The sequence below is a fragment of the Microcaecilia unicolor genome, chromosome 4 (genome assembly GCF_901765095.1).
Source record: "Microcaecilia unicolor chromosome 4, aMicUni1.1, whole genome shotgun sequence".
Classification (NCBI taxonomy): domain Eukaryota; kingdom Metazoa; phylum Chordata; class Amphibia; order Gymnophiona; family Siphonopidae; genus Microcaecilia; species Microcaecilia unicolor.
The window spans coordinates 348,224,963-348,239,526 of NC_044034.1; the positions used below are offsets into that span (position 1 = coordinate 348,224,963).

The 14,564-nt window shown below is 47.6% G+C and overlaps 1 protein-coding gene across 1 annotated transcript in view; it reads left to right on the forward strand.

Annotated features, from left to right (window-relative positions):
* The window catches only part of DYRK1A (dual specificity tyrosine phosphorylation regulated kinase 1A), a 646,342-nt gene that overhangs the window by 338,096 nt on the left and 293,682 nt on the right, over window positions 1–14,564 (forward strand). Inside the window, 1 exon segment of the mRNA XM_030202220.1 lies at window positions 366–458. Coding sequence (XP_030058080.1) covers window positions 366–458 — 93 coding nt within the window.

Sequence of the window (14,564 nt, forward strand, 5' to 3'; positions counted from 1 at the left end):
GTACCACAATCATCACACTGAATCCATATTTGTCTGTTGAACCTGTAAGTGGTGCCAAAAGTCACTTCTCAGAAGATTACATTTCTTATCCGGAGTCTCTTATCCCCAGTCATAATACGTACAAATCTACATATACCCAAGCACTCCCATCTTGCATACACCGCCTTCCCTTGCCTGGTGCAAAAAAGGGCTCTTACTGGATAGGGGCCAATTTAGAATTACAAAAGAAGGGGTAAATCAGGAACCAATAGAACAAAGAATGAGATGTGCCATTTAAAAAAGCATACTACTAGTGCTCAGTATAATTATTACTTAAGGAATTATTTCCTATTTGTTTAAAGTGATGCATAATATGTTTGTTACAGAGGCGGATGCCCCAAACCTTCCGTGACCCTGCTACTGCTCCCCTGAGAAAACTTTCTGTTGACTTGATCAAAACCTACAAGCATATTAATGAGGTAAGAAACATTAGTCTACATATGTAGTTTGTGGCATTATCTGTATAAATGTTGGCATTGAAAATCCATTTTTAACTTCTAACGGATAGTTATATATAAATTGCTGCTGAACATATAACCTTTTGTCTACGTATATGTTTGGCCATTTTTTGAAGTGTGTTTATCAGCATGGCCACTTTTTTCATAGGTGCTTTTGAATACTTGTTTGTCAGCCAACAAAAAACTGGCTTTGGTACTGTAATAATGGACGGCAAATTTATTTAATAGAGAAAGCATAGAATATATTGGGAATACAGCTAGTGGGAAAGTACAACCATGAATCTGACATCTATTTTGCTTGTCAGGCCTGTCCACCCCATTGGCTACACCAGAGTGTGGGCTGTTGTTTGGATTGTAGCCTTCCTCGCTTTAAGAAAACCAAACCCAAGCCCTCTAGCCATAACAGACCTTGTGTTTGCTGCACTAGGGCAGCAGGGTTGCTAAGAGGAGCCTTGAGGCAGCATCTCTGGAGTCACTGTGTTTGTGTAGCCTGCTGAGCCAGTTTGGTTGCAGGCTTCCCTTGGGGAGGTCCTGCTGTCAGCAGGAAGTCTGGCTATGCGTCTCTGGTGAGAGCATTTCTTTCTGCCATTGGGGGACGCGTGGTATTGGTGGCGGAGGCCACCATAGGAGGCTCATGTTATGAGCAAATATTGGTGACAGTGGGGGCATGTGTTGGGTGCATGGAGGCACCGGCAGGCACCAGGGACTTCTCCCGAGTGAATCCCGCTCTGAGGTGTCGGGCACGCGTGCCATTTTCTTTTGGAACCTTTCAATGCGGCTCCCGCTTTCCAGCTGTTGGCTGCTTTGGTACCTTTGCAGTCAGCTGGACTGTAGGGTATCTCCCTGGGGGGGGGGGGGGGGGGGGCTGCTTCTGCTATGGGGACTCCTTCTGGCTTTGTACTGACCTTATTCCTTTTTAGTTCACCCTTGGAGATTTCTGGCTTGTTCCATGTCTGTCTCCACTGATGGACACTGCCCTGAAGAGGGAATGTTTGCTCTCCAGCTCAGCAGTAGGGTCCATTGCTCCCCTGTCTTCCTATATTCAGAGGGAGTCATTTCAGGGCAGTCCCTTTCTGCACAGGCAGCAGGAATCGCCTGATCTGTAAAGCCATGTTTGCCTAAGTGGGAGAGTTAGAATATATTGCACTAAATGAAAAAATAGATATAATAGGCATCTCTGAGACCTGATGGAAGGAGGATAACCAGTGGGACACTGTCATACCGGGGTACAAATTATATCGTAGTGATAGGGTGGATCGAATTGGTAGAGGGGTGGCATTGTATATTAAGGAGAGCCTTGAATCAAATAGATTGAAATTTCTGCAGGAAACAAAACACTTATTGGAATCACTGTGGATTGAAATTACGGCTATGTCATGCAAGGTTCCGCTTTAGGAGTTACGGACTGAGAAAGGGATCTGGGAGTCATCGTGGATAGAACGTTGAAATCTTCCGCTCAATGTGCTGCGGCGGCTAAGAAGGCGAACAGAATGTTGAGTATTATTAGAAAAGGGATGGAAAACAAGCATGAGGATGTTATAATGCCGTTATATCGCTCCATGGTGCGACCGCACCTGGAGTATTGTGTTCAGTTCTGGTCGCCTCATCTCAAAAAAGATATAAAGGAATTGGAGAAGGTGCAGAGAAGGGTGACGAAAATGATAAAAGGGATGGGACGACTACCTTATGAGGAGAGGTTAAGACGGCTAGGACTCTTTAGCCTGGAGAAAAGGCGGCTGAGGGGTGATATGATAGAGGTCTACAAAATAATGAGTGGGGTAGAGCGGACAGATGTGAAGCGTTTGTTTACGCTTTCTAACAATAATAGAACTAGGGAACACAAGATGAAATTAGAATGTGATAGGTTTAAAACAAATTGGAGAAAGTTTTTCTTTACTCAGCGTGTGGTTAGACTCTGGAACTCATTGCCGGAGAAGGTAGTGACGGCAGCTGGCCTTGCTGAGTTTAAAGGGGGTCTGGACAGATACCTGAAGGAAAAGTCCATTGATCGTTATTAAATTCTGGGTTTTTGCCAGGTTCTTGGGGCCTGGATTGGCCGCTGTCGGAGACAGAGTGCTGGGCTTGATGGACCTTTGGTCTTTTCCCAGCGTGGCAGTGCTTATGTACTTATGTACTTTCTATCTCAGTTGATAACACCCTCATCCTCCCCGTCTCATCTGCCCGCAACCTCGGAGTCATCTTCGACTCCTCCCTCTCCTTCTCTGCGCATATCCAGCAGATAGCCAAGACCTGTCGCTTCTTCCTCTTTAACATCAGCAAAATTCGCCCTCTCCTCTCTGAACACACCACCAGAACTCTCGTCCACGCTCTCATTACCTCTCGCCTTGACTACTGCAACTTACTTCTCACCGGCCTCCCACTTAGCCATCTATCTCCCCTTCAATCTGTTCAGAACTCTGCCGCACGTCTAATATTCCGCCAGAACCGTTATACTCATATCACCCCCCTCCTCAGGTCACTGCACTGGCTTCTAATCAGACACCGCATTCAGTTCAACCTCCTCCTTCTTACCTACAAATGCACTTAGTCTGCTGCCCCTCACTACCTCTCTACCCTCATCTCCCCTTACGTTCCCGCCCGAAACCTCCGCTCACAAGACAAATCCCTCCTCTCAGTGCCCGCTCATTCTGCCTCGCCTCACCCTATGCTTGAAACAACCTTCCTGAGCCCTTATGCCAAGCCCCCTCCCTACCCATATTCAAGTCTTTGCTGAAAGCCCACCTCTTCAGTGCTGCTTTCGGCACCTAACTCTTACCTTTCAGGAAATCCAGACTGGCCAATTTGACGGTCCCTATTGGACTGACTGTTCATTTGTCCTTTAGATTGTAAGCTCTTTGAGCAGGGATTGTCTTTCTATGTTAAATTGTACAGCGCTACGTAACCCTAGCAGCGCTTTAGAAATGTCAAGTAGTAGTAGTACTTATGTACTTATGTAAATTCCATGTATAAAGGGGAAAAGGATAGTGATAGGAGTGTACTACTGTCCGCCTGGCCAGGATGAGCAGACGGATGCAGAAATGTTAAAGGAAATTAGGGGCGCAAACAAACTGGGCAACACAATAATAATGGGTGATTTCAATTACCCCGATATTGACTGGGTAAATGTAACATCGGGGCAGGCTAGGGAGGAAAAATTCCTTGATGAAATCAAGGACTGCTTTATGGTGCAGCTGGTACAGGAGCTGACGAGAGAAGGAAAAATTCTAGACCTAGTCCTTAGTGGAGCACATGATCTGGTGTATGAGGTAATGGTGCTGGGGCCGCTTGATAACAGTGATCATAATTTGATCGGATTTGATATTAGCTTTGAAGTATACATAGGAAATCAAATACGTTAGCGTTTAACTTTAAAAAGGAGACTATGATAAAATGAGAAGAATGGTGAAAAAAAAACCTTAGAGGAGCGGCTATGAGGGTCAAAAATTTATATCAGGCATTGGATGCTGTTCAAAAACACCGTCCTGGAAGCCCAGGCCAAATATATTCCACGTATAAAAAAAGGAGGACAGAAGACCAAGCGACAGCCGGTATGGTTAAAAAGTGAGGTGAAGGAAGCTATTAGAGCTAAAAGAAAATCCTTCAGAAAATGGAAGAAGGAACTAACTGAAAATAATAAGCAGCAGCATAAGGAATGAGTCAAATGCAAAGCTCTGATAAGGAAGGCTAAGAGGGACTTTGAAAAAAAGATTGCGTTGGAGGCAAAAACACATAGTAAAAATTTTTTTTAGGTATATTAAAAGCAGGAAGCCGGCAAAAGAATCGGTTGGACCGCTAGATGGCTGAGGAGTAAAAGGGGCGATCAGAGAAGACAAAGCCGTAGCGAAGAGATTAAATGAATTCTTTGCTTTGGTCTTCACCAAGGAAGATTTGGGAGGGATACCGGTGCCAGAAATGGTTTTTGAAGCTGACCAGTTGGAGAAACTTAATGAATTCTCTGTAAACCTGGAGGATGTAATGGGCAGTTCTACAAACTGAAGTGTAGCAAATCTCCTGGACCAGATGGAATCCCATGGTACTGATAGAACTGAAAATGAACTTGCGGAGCTATTAGCAATATGTAATTTATCCTTAAAATCGAGTGTGGTACCAGAAGATTGGAGGGTGGCCATTGTAATGCCGATTTTTAAAAAAGGTTCCAGAGGAAATCCAGGAAATTATAGACCGGTGAGTCTGACGTTGGTGCCGGGCAAAATGGTAGAGTCTATTATAAAGAACAAAATTACAGAGCATATTCAAAAGCATGGATTTAGTGAAGGGAAATCTTGCCTTACCGATCTACAACATTTCTTTGGTGAACAAACGTGGATAATGGTGGTCCGGTTGATATTGTGTATCTGGATTTTCAGAAGGCGTTTGATAGATAAAGTACCTCTTAAAGACTCCAAAGGAAATTGGAGAGTCATGGGATAGGAGGTAGTGTTCTATTGTGTATTAAAAACTGGTTAAAAGATATAAAACAGAGAGTAGGATTAAATGGTCAGTATTCTCAATGGAAAAGGGTAGTTAGTGGGGTTCCCCAGGGGTCTATGCCGGGACCGCTGCTTTTCTACATATTTATAAGTGACCTAGAGATGGGAGTAACTAGTGAGGTAATTAAATTTGCTGCACAAAGTTATTCAAAGTCGTTAATCGCGGGAGGATTGTGAAAAATTACAAAAGTACCTTACGAGACTGGGAGACTGGGCATCTAAATGGCTGATGACGTTTTAATGTGAGCAAGTGCAAAGTGATGCATGTGGGAAAGAGGAACCCGAATTATATAGCTATGTCATGCAAGGTTCCACATTAGGAGTCACAGACTAAGAAAGGAATCTAGGTGTTGTCATTGATGACACGTTGAAACCTTCTGCTGCTCAGTGTGCTGCTGCGCCTAAGAAAGCAAATAGAATGTTAGGTATTATTAGGAAAGGAATGGAAAACAAAAATGAGGATGTTATAATGCCTTAGTATCACTCCATGGTGCGACTGCACCTCGAATATTGTGTTCAATTCTGGTCGCAGCATCTCAAGAAGATATAGTGAAATTAAAAAAGGTACAGAGAAGGGCGACGAAAATGATAAAGGGGATGGGACGACTTCCCTATGAGGAAAGGCTAAAGTGGCTAGGGCTCTTCAGCTTGGAGAAAAGGTGGCTGAGAGGAGATATGATAGAGGTTTATAAAATAATGAGTGGAGTTGAACGGGTAGATGTGAAGCATCTGTTTATGCTTTCCAAAAATACTAGGACTAAGGGGCATGCAATGAAGCAACAATGTGGTAAATTTAAAACAAATCGGAGAAAATATTTCTTCACTCAACATGTAATTAAACTCTGAAATTTGTTGCCAGGGAATGTGGTAAAGGCGGTTAGCTTAGCGGAGTTTAAAAACAGTTTAGACGGCTTCCTAAAGGAAAAGTCCATAGACCATTATTGAATGGACGTAGGGAAAATCCACAATTTCTGGGATAAGCAGCATAAAATGTTTTGTATTTTGGGGGGAATCTTGCCAGGTATTTGTGACCTAGATTGGCCACTGTTGGAAACAGGATGCTGGGCTTTATGGACCTTTGGTCTTTCCCAGTTTGGCAATACTTATGTACTTAAGTGGTACCAATAGTCCTCGCTATCTGTGGCTAGTAGTTCCTGTGTTGGTTAAAGGCAGTTCCTGGTGTGGTAAACAGTGAACAGCATCAGAGCGCCTTTGAAAATGCCTATTTAGTATTTTAATTTACAGACTTTTCAATACCCTCAGTTTTTTTTTTCCTCTGAGGACAGTTGCATAAACACCCAGAAAATTTCCCTCACTTCCTTTGTGGAACTCTATTTATATTGGCAGTATAGGTATTGCCTACAGGCACATTACCCTAAGTGCGCCTGATCTCTGAAGCTCAGCTGGGTTGGGCCTGGTTTCTACTTCGATGGGATTCTGCCTGGGAATAAGGACAGACGAACGAAGCAGCTTCTAATGGTGCGGAGAACAGGAGCTGCCTTCGTCGAATGCTGACTACCTGGCCCAGGTCACAGCCGCCGCCGAAAGAACAACCACAGTCGTGGAAACTGACCAAAACTCCCCTCGTCTGGAGCTGCGTTGCCCCACGACATCACCCAGCCGACGGAAACCACCAATCGATAGGAAGACGGCAAAGGCTTCCTACCCTACCCTGGAGTTGCACCGCTCCCCACGACATCACCTGATTAAACGAATCCGCCAGCTGATCGAATGCCCGCATAAGACGGTGAGTGGAAGTGAAAAAAATGAAACAGCGCTGCAAACCCAGAGATGGCAGAAGAGTGAGGGGAGACGAGATTAAAAAGGCAGATGAACATCGGCGCCACACCGCTGACGCGAGAGCTCAACTGAACATTTATATCAATTTGCAGTGAAACAAGATAATTATAAACGATTTTCCACAAAGAAACTTTTATCAGATAGTTCCAGTTACTTCAGCTGAAGCAGCCTGTTCCAGTCCATCTGCATTGCTTGCTCCAGCGTATTCCAGTCCGCCTGTTCCAGTCCATCTGCTCCACCTTGTTCCAGTCTGTCCATTCCAGCGTGTTCCAGTCCGCCTATTCCAGCCCAGCTGCTCCACCTTGTTCCAGTCCACCTGTTCCAGCTTGCTCCAACTTGTTCCAGTCCTACTCCAGTTTGTTCCAGTCTTGCTACTCCGCTTCCTTCTGCCCCAACTTGTTCCAGTCCGTCTGCTCCAGCTTGCTCCAGCCCATCTGCATTGCTTGTCCCAGCGTGTTCCAGTCCGCCTGTTCCAGTTCATCTGCTCCATCTTGTTCCAGTCCACCTGTTCCAGTCCATCTGCTCCACCTTGTTCCAGTCCGTCCGTTCCAGCTCGTTCCAGTCCATCTGCATGGCTTCTTCCAGCATGTTCCAGTCCGCCTGCTCTAGCTTGTTCCCGTTAGTCCGTTCCTGCTTGCTCTAGTCCGTCTGTTCCAGCCGCTCCAGTCCGTCTGTTCCATCTTGTTCCAGTCACATCGCATAATCCCTGCCTGTTTTTGCCTTCCTGCCTGCCTGACTACTAGCCCATCAACCAACCTGCCTGCCTGTTAACTCTTCAACCAACCTGCCTGCGTGCTAGCTTGTCAGCCCATTGACTTACCTGCTCAGCCCTGCCTGATTTTGCCATCAACCAAGCAGCCTGCCTGCCTGTTAACTCTTCAACCAACCTGTCTGCCTGCCTGCCAGCTTGTCAGCCCATTGACTTACCTGCTCAGCCCTGCCTGATTTTGCCCTCCTGCCTGCCTGACTAGTAGCCCATCAATCAACCTGCCTGCCTGCCGGTTACCCCATCAACCAACCTGCCTGCTAGCTTGTCAGCCCATTGACTTACCTGCTCGCTAGCCCATCAACTTCTTCCTAGCCCATCTACCAACCTTCCTGCTTATCAGCCCATTGATTTATCTGCTCGCCAGCCCATCAACTTGCCTACACCTCAGCCCATCGTCATGCGTGCTTACCTGCCTGCATTCAAGCAGCACATCTACCTACCTTCCTCCCCAGCCTGCCTGCTGCCTACCGTTCCAATTCTAAGCCTCCAATCCAAACTTCCCGCTCTGTCTATTTCCTTAACACCTCAATCACTACATTTACACCTGTAACACCTCAGTCACTACTTAAGGCCCCTGTACACATTTTCTTCCTTGCCCTGTCCCCTTCCTAATCTTTTTCCCCTCCCCCCACCTCTGTCTACCGCTGAAACTCACTGCCCACCCATGTCCTCTCCAGTCCTGCTCACTACTGCAATACCCTATTCACCCCGCCCCTCACCACCTCACCATCTCTCTTGTCCCCCTCCTCCTTCCTAGCTCTCAACCTTCAACACTTCCTTCCTGCCATTATCCCATCCCCATTCCTCCTAAGTGCATCCCATCTTCGTCGCCTTCGTCGCTCTACCTCCCCCACCCTCCTCCGCACTCCCTTGCTCCTCCTCCCACGGGAGACATCAGTCTGCTGCCCCTCACTACCTCTCTACCCCTCATCTCCCCTTTCGTTCCCGCCCCAAACCTCCGCTCACAGGACAAATCCCTCCTCTCAGTACCCTTCTCCACCACCGCCAACTCCAGGCTACGCCCATTCTGCCTCGCCTCACTCTATGCTTGGAATAAACTTCCTGAGCCCTTACGCCAAGCCCCCTCCCTGCCCATCTTCAAATCCTTGCTCAAAGCCCACCTCTTCAATGTTACTTTCGGCACCTAACCTTATCCCTTCAGGAAATCTAGACTGCCCCAATTTGACTACCCCTACTTGACTGACTGTACATTTGTCCTTTAGATTGTAAGCTCTTTGAGCAGGGACTGTCCTTCTATGTTAATTGTACAGCGCTGCGTAACCCTAGTAGCGCTTTAGAAATGTTTAGTAGTAGTAGAATACCAGGTGCTGTAGGTTTTCTTTTTTTTTTGTTTGTTTTTCTGCTTTTTTACAAGGGAGTTCCTAGGCTTTGTGCTGTTGGCTCCACATTTCTGTGGGAAATGTTTCATAGTTTTGTTTTCTGGGGCTAGTGCTCTGGTCTCCATGGTAACCATGGAACCTCAGTGCTGTCATGGGGGCATTATTTCCAGGTGTATTAGTTGTTGTTTTTTGGTTTTTGTTTTTTTTTCCTGGAAGGTGTCTGGCTTTCAACCTGAAGGTCGCAGGTTTAAGGATGGTTTGTTCATCATGTTAGAAGTTGTGATTCTTGGCTCCTTTTCATATGGGGCATATTTTACTTCACTCTCCCATATTGCTTGCCTTGACAAACAGTTGATTGCATAGCTGGGACCGCTAACACTACGCTACAGTGGCCAAGGTTATGGTTTCCCACAGTAGCTTTGCTCTTCTAATTTTGCATTCTGACACTGATCAAACTTTTGCATACCAGCTCCAGCTTCCACTGTATAAGTGACACCTGTAACTTGTTGTAGTGTCTCTTGGCTTTTGTTGTACTTTTGCACTTTCTTTGTATTAGGCAGCTATATTGTAAAGCTACTTCAATTTAGCATTCTTCACTGCATTTCTCTATGAAGTGTTTCTGTTCTTTCCTCTTTGGCCCCCTGTTCTATGGTTTATCTGATTGGCTGTTCTGGGCCCTCATAATCAGTTCCAAGACTTTCCTTTTCGTCATGGCTATGGCTCTATGCAACTTGTCCTAGGTTTGGGAGTGTTACAGCATTCTTCACAAGGATGGCATCAGAGGGCACACCCTGCTCTTGATGAGTACGTAGTCAATCTTATTCTTCCTGGGTCTTCTTGCTGTTGGAATCCTTGGGCTGGGTGGTCACCCTTCGGATGATCCACCTTGTCCCGTCCCAGACAGCTCTGGTACGATTTTTTTCTTGCCTGACAACTGAAAAATGTAGCTACAGACTGAGGTACGCAGTATGCTCTGGTTGCTGAGTCCTTCCGACCTGGTTGTATGTTCATGTCTTGGGCTGACTGATGGCCACTTTGGAGGTAGTGCTGTGGGCTGTGCTCACATGCGACATCTACAGCTCTTGCTTCTTGGCAGGTGGTCTCCTGTGTCCCAGGAGTGTCAGTTGCATCTTCAATGGCTGTTCTCTGCATGGCTGTGCATGACCTGGTGACTCCGCAATTCCTCCCTGCAGAAGAGATGCTTTGGCAGTGTATGGTGGTGGTTACGGATGCAAGACTCTCGGGCTGGAGAGCCCTTTGCCTCTTTCTTCCCCCTCTGGGGTGGTTGATGGCATGCGAGACAGTGTGGACCTGCTTTTGGTGCTGTTCGTCTTCTAGCCCTTCGGGACATATTGCGGTCCAGGCGGTGTTTCTGCTTTTGGAGAACACAACGGCAATGGCGTCTTCTTCAACAGGGTGGGAATCAGAATCGGGCCTCTGGGGTGTGTCGCTCCATTAAGTGGACAGAGGATCTCATGTTCCGTTTCTCTGCGGCCCACTAAGCCGGCTTTTCCTATGGTGAGCTCTCTCTTTCTGCCGTTTTTGCCTGTTCTCGTGGAATGTTTATTCTGCACCAGTGCTTCTCCAGTTTGGCCTCAGATAGAGAGCTCCAGAGGTAGATCTGATGGCGTCCCGGCTGGACACCGAGATGCCTTCTTTCTTCTGTTGTTAGTGTGCGATTCAGCAGGTCTGGTTGTTCAGCTGCTTCTTTAGCTGGAGGTTGTAATTCGATAGTGTTTCCTCCATGGCCTCTCTTTGGCCAAGTTCTTTTTGGATCACTTGCCACCAGGGTCAAGTCATTCTGGTAACTCTGGATTGGCCACAACACCCTTGGTATGTGGATCTGGTGCGGCCCCTGGTGGCGCCTCCGTTTCAGATTCTGCATGACTCTGAGCTGTTCCTTCAGGGTCCGTTACAGAGTGGAGGATCCCTCTCGCTTTGGTCTTACAGCCTGGTTTTTTGAGAGGTCGACTGAGGAATAGAGTTCTTCATACACAGTGATTTGCTGCTCTATTTTGAGCTTGTATGTGGTCCACTTTGACTGCGTATTCTTAGGTGTAGAGGATTTTTTGAGGCATAGCTGGGGCGCACGCTTTGTCTCCATTGCGGGCGCCTGTTTCTCAGCGATTGGTTTCTTTCTGCAGGAGTGGTTGCAGAAGGGCCTTGCCTCTGATTTGCTTTGGGTGCAGGTGGCAGTAGCCTGCTTCTGGCAGTGTGTTTTCTCTGACTTCGCACTCGGATGTGATGCATTTCTTACGGAGTGCTTTGCTCCTCTGCTGCTGTAACTTTGTTCGCCCTGAAACCTCGTTCTTGTTCTCCTAGCCTAGCTTTGGGCTTCTTGTCTACTGAGCATTGCTTCGGACTCCTTTCGATCCTTTGCAGAAGGCCTCACTTAGGAGCTTACTAGAAAGCTTATTCTTGGTTGCCAATTCTTTGACACGCAGTGTGTCTCAATTTTTTAGCGCTGCCGTGCCTAGCTGCTTTTCTGCAATTTACTGAGTCTGGAGTGACCTTGCATATGGTTTCCTTCTTTTCTTACCAGCCTCTTTTTCATCTTTCGGAAGGGGGATTTTTCACAGGGAGTACACAGTGCTTTGTCTGCTGGATGCTTAGAGGGCTCTCCAGCATTTGCAGATGCCGCATGCTTTTCAGAATTCGGATCTTCTATTTGCAGCCTCTGATCTGACTCTTTCTTGTTGGATTGCAGATACTTTGTTTCCGTTGATTTTTGGAAGGTTGCATCCCGCCTGTGGCATTGCAGGCTCGTTCCACGAGGTTGCTGTATACCTCTTGGGCAGAACCGGTGTGCTTTCACTCTTCGGATGCTGTCTTTGCAGCACTGGTTCTGTCTCGGGGAATGGCGACTTTCCACCCTAGTTAGGGATTGCTTTGGTACATCCCACCAGTACCTGGAGTCATCTGCTGCATACGCTAATGAAGGTAAAATTATGCCTTACTTGCTGATAAGTTTCTTTCCTTTAGTGGCAGCAGATGAATCCAGGATTCCGCCCTCTGTCAACTGCAATTGTTTTGCCTTTCTATTCTTGTTCTGGTCTTTAGTTTAAAAAGTAAAAAAGAGAGATAACAGAAACCACTGAAGAGGAATCTATTGCAGTCGTGGTTTTTCTAAGTTGGACTGACGAGTTTCTGTTGTGTGTTTGTTGAGGAAGGCTTCCTGGTTTCTTATCTGATTCTGCTTGGTGATCAGACATATACTGAAGTGAAGGAGGAACTGATCGTCTGGTGTCACTGCCTTCAGCTTTGTAATCTCTATCTCCACCTGCTGGTAGATGGACAACCCAGCAGTTCCTGTATTCATCTGCTGCTACTAAAGGAAAGAAAATTATCAGCCGGTAAGGTGTAATTTTACCATACAGTATACTCTGTTCCTGTTTAAATGGGAGCAGCACAGTGAATTAGGATGGGAGGCTAGCAGAGTCCCACTGCTCAGAGGCACTGGAAGCCTCCATGGGTACCCTAATGTTTCTCTTTAACACTGTACTTCATGCTGCTATAGCCAGGCTAGTAAAGGAGCACTGCAGGAAGGATCTTTGAGGGGAGGGATAGGATTGCTGGTTGGAGGTTCTGGTAGTGACAGGGGAAGAGAGATGGAAATGTTGAACTGGAAGGGGAGAGGGGAGTAGAGATGCTGGACTGGGGAAAGCAAGGCCGGTCTTAGCAATTGCGGGGCCCTGTGCAGACCAGTTTGGTGCCCCCCCCCCCCTAGTCCCATCTAGCCCCACCCCTTGTTGACAAGGTATGTTTTAAACATTTTCTTTTATTTCAAATAAAGACAAATCAAGCAAAACTTGTATAGAAAAACTAATTCAAACATGTAAAATGCTATAATAGGAAACCTTTGGGTTTAAAAAGCAAAATCATGTGCACATAAGGACTGGATAAATCAATTAAAATGAATCCCCTTAATATGTGATACTTGGTAGCAATAATGAAACAGTGATTGAATATTCAGATAGCAAGCAGCCAGAGCCAACATATTTATTTTCCACTTAACATAATTAACTTTCTCCGAGGACAAGCAGGCTGCTTGTTCTCACGAATGGGTGACGTCCACGGCAGCCCCTCCGATCAGAGATCTTCACTAGCAACAGCGTTTGCTAGCCCTTGCGTGCACATGCGCGACCGTCTTCCCAAATACGAGTGAGCTCGTCAGTCTTCTTTTTTTCTGCGGCTCAGGATGGCTGTTTTTCGGTCGGTCTGCGCCCCAAGGAGACCCCTTGCGTCTTTTTGCCGCTTTCTTCCGTTCGGAAGTGTCCGGAATCTTCTTTTCCATCGCATGTCTCTTAGTTTTAAAAAAAATTCCCTTATTTAGAGTTTTTTCCCGTAAGTTTTCTTTCGTTGTTGGGCATGGCCATTTTCGCCGCCCGTACGGGTTTTTTCTAACTTTTTTTGTGCCATTAGCCATCATCGCGAATTTTGACTTCGTTGGCGTGATTTTTACGCCCATGTCCTCGAAGCCTGTCAGCGACTTCAAAAAGTGCACCCAGTACAGCTGGACTATCTCCCTTACTGATAGGCACGTTTCGTGCCTTCAGTGTCTGGGGGCCGGGCATCGCCCCCAGGCCTGTACTCTCTGTCTTCTCTTGAAGAAGCGGACTCAGGCGATGAGATTGGCCCAGTGGAACCTTTTGTTCAGGGCCTCGTCCAGTGCATCGACGTCTTCGGTACAGAGGTTATCGTCCGGTGCGTCGATGTCTGCGTTACCCAGCTCTTCTGCCAGTGATCCAGCGTCTGCGATACCGAGGTCATCGGTGGTATCGATGTCGTCGGAGGGTGCTTCGTCTTCCGGAGTGCAGGTGAGGGATATCCATTCCCCTGCTAGTAGCGGTGAGCCCTCGAGTAGGTCTCCGCCTTCCTCGAGGGCTCCTGCAGTACAGACCCCCCGGGATCGACCTCTTTCGAACCCGGCCCACAGGAGACGTTTGGATTCGACGTCCTCCTCTTCGGTACCGGGAGGTACCAGTGACGTGCTTCGTGCGAAGGCAAAGAAGCATCGTCATCGGTCGCCTTCCAGACGCGGTACCGAGAGCTCTGGGTCCGCCGGTGCCACCGGCACCCAAGCGTCGACATCTGGAGGACCGCTCACCCTCCATACAGGAGGTGTCGATGCGTTCCCCTGTGGACAGCCCTGTACCGCCTCCGCGTCCTGGACAGATTCGTAGCTCGTCGCCGGTACCGGACTTCTTGCCTCTCTCCACAGCCGCTCTGAACGAGAGCCTCAGGGCCGTCCTTCCAGGGATCCTGGAAGAGCTGTTGCGCCCTTCTCCGGTGCCGGGGGTGCTTGCGTCGCCGGTACCGACGACTGAGGCGACAGCTGGGCCCTCTTCCGTGGTGAGGTCTCCCGTACCGGTACTGCTTGCGGTACCGGCATCGGCTGCCTCCCAGGCGGACTCCCCGATGACATCGATGGAGGGAGCTCCATCGCCGCCGGTATGGGAGTCTTCCTCTCGACACACCCACCTTGGTCATGTTCCTACGGAGTCGAGGCAGGCACGGCTTCGGACAGAAGTTCATGAACTGGAGTCCAACACCAATGGTGAGGCCTCGTGGGAGGCAGAGGAAGACATCAGATATTTCTCAGATGAGGAGTCTGACGGTCTTCCTTCTGATCCTACTCCCTCCCCTGAAAGACAGCTTTCTCCTCCCG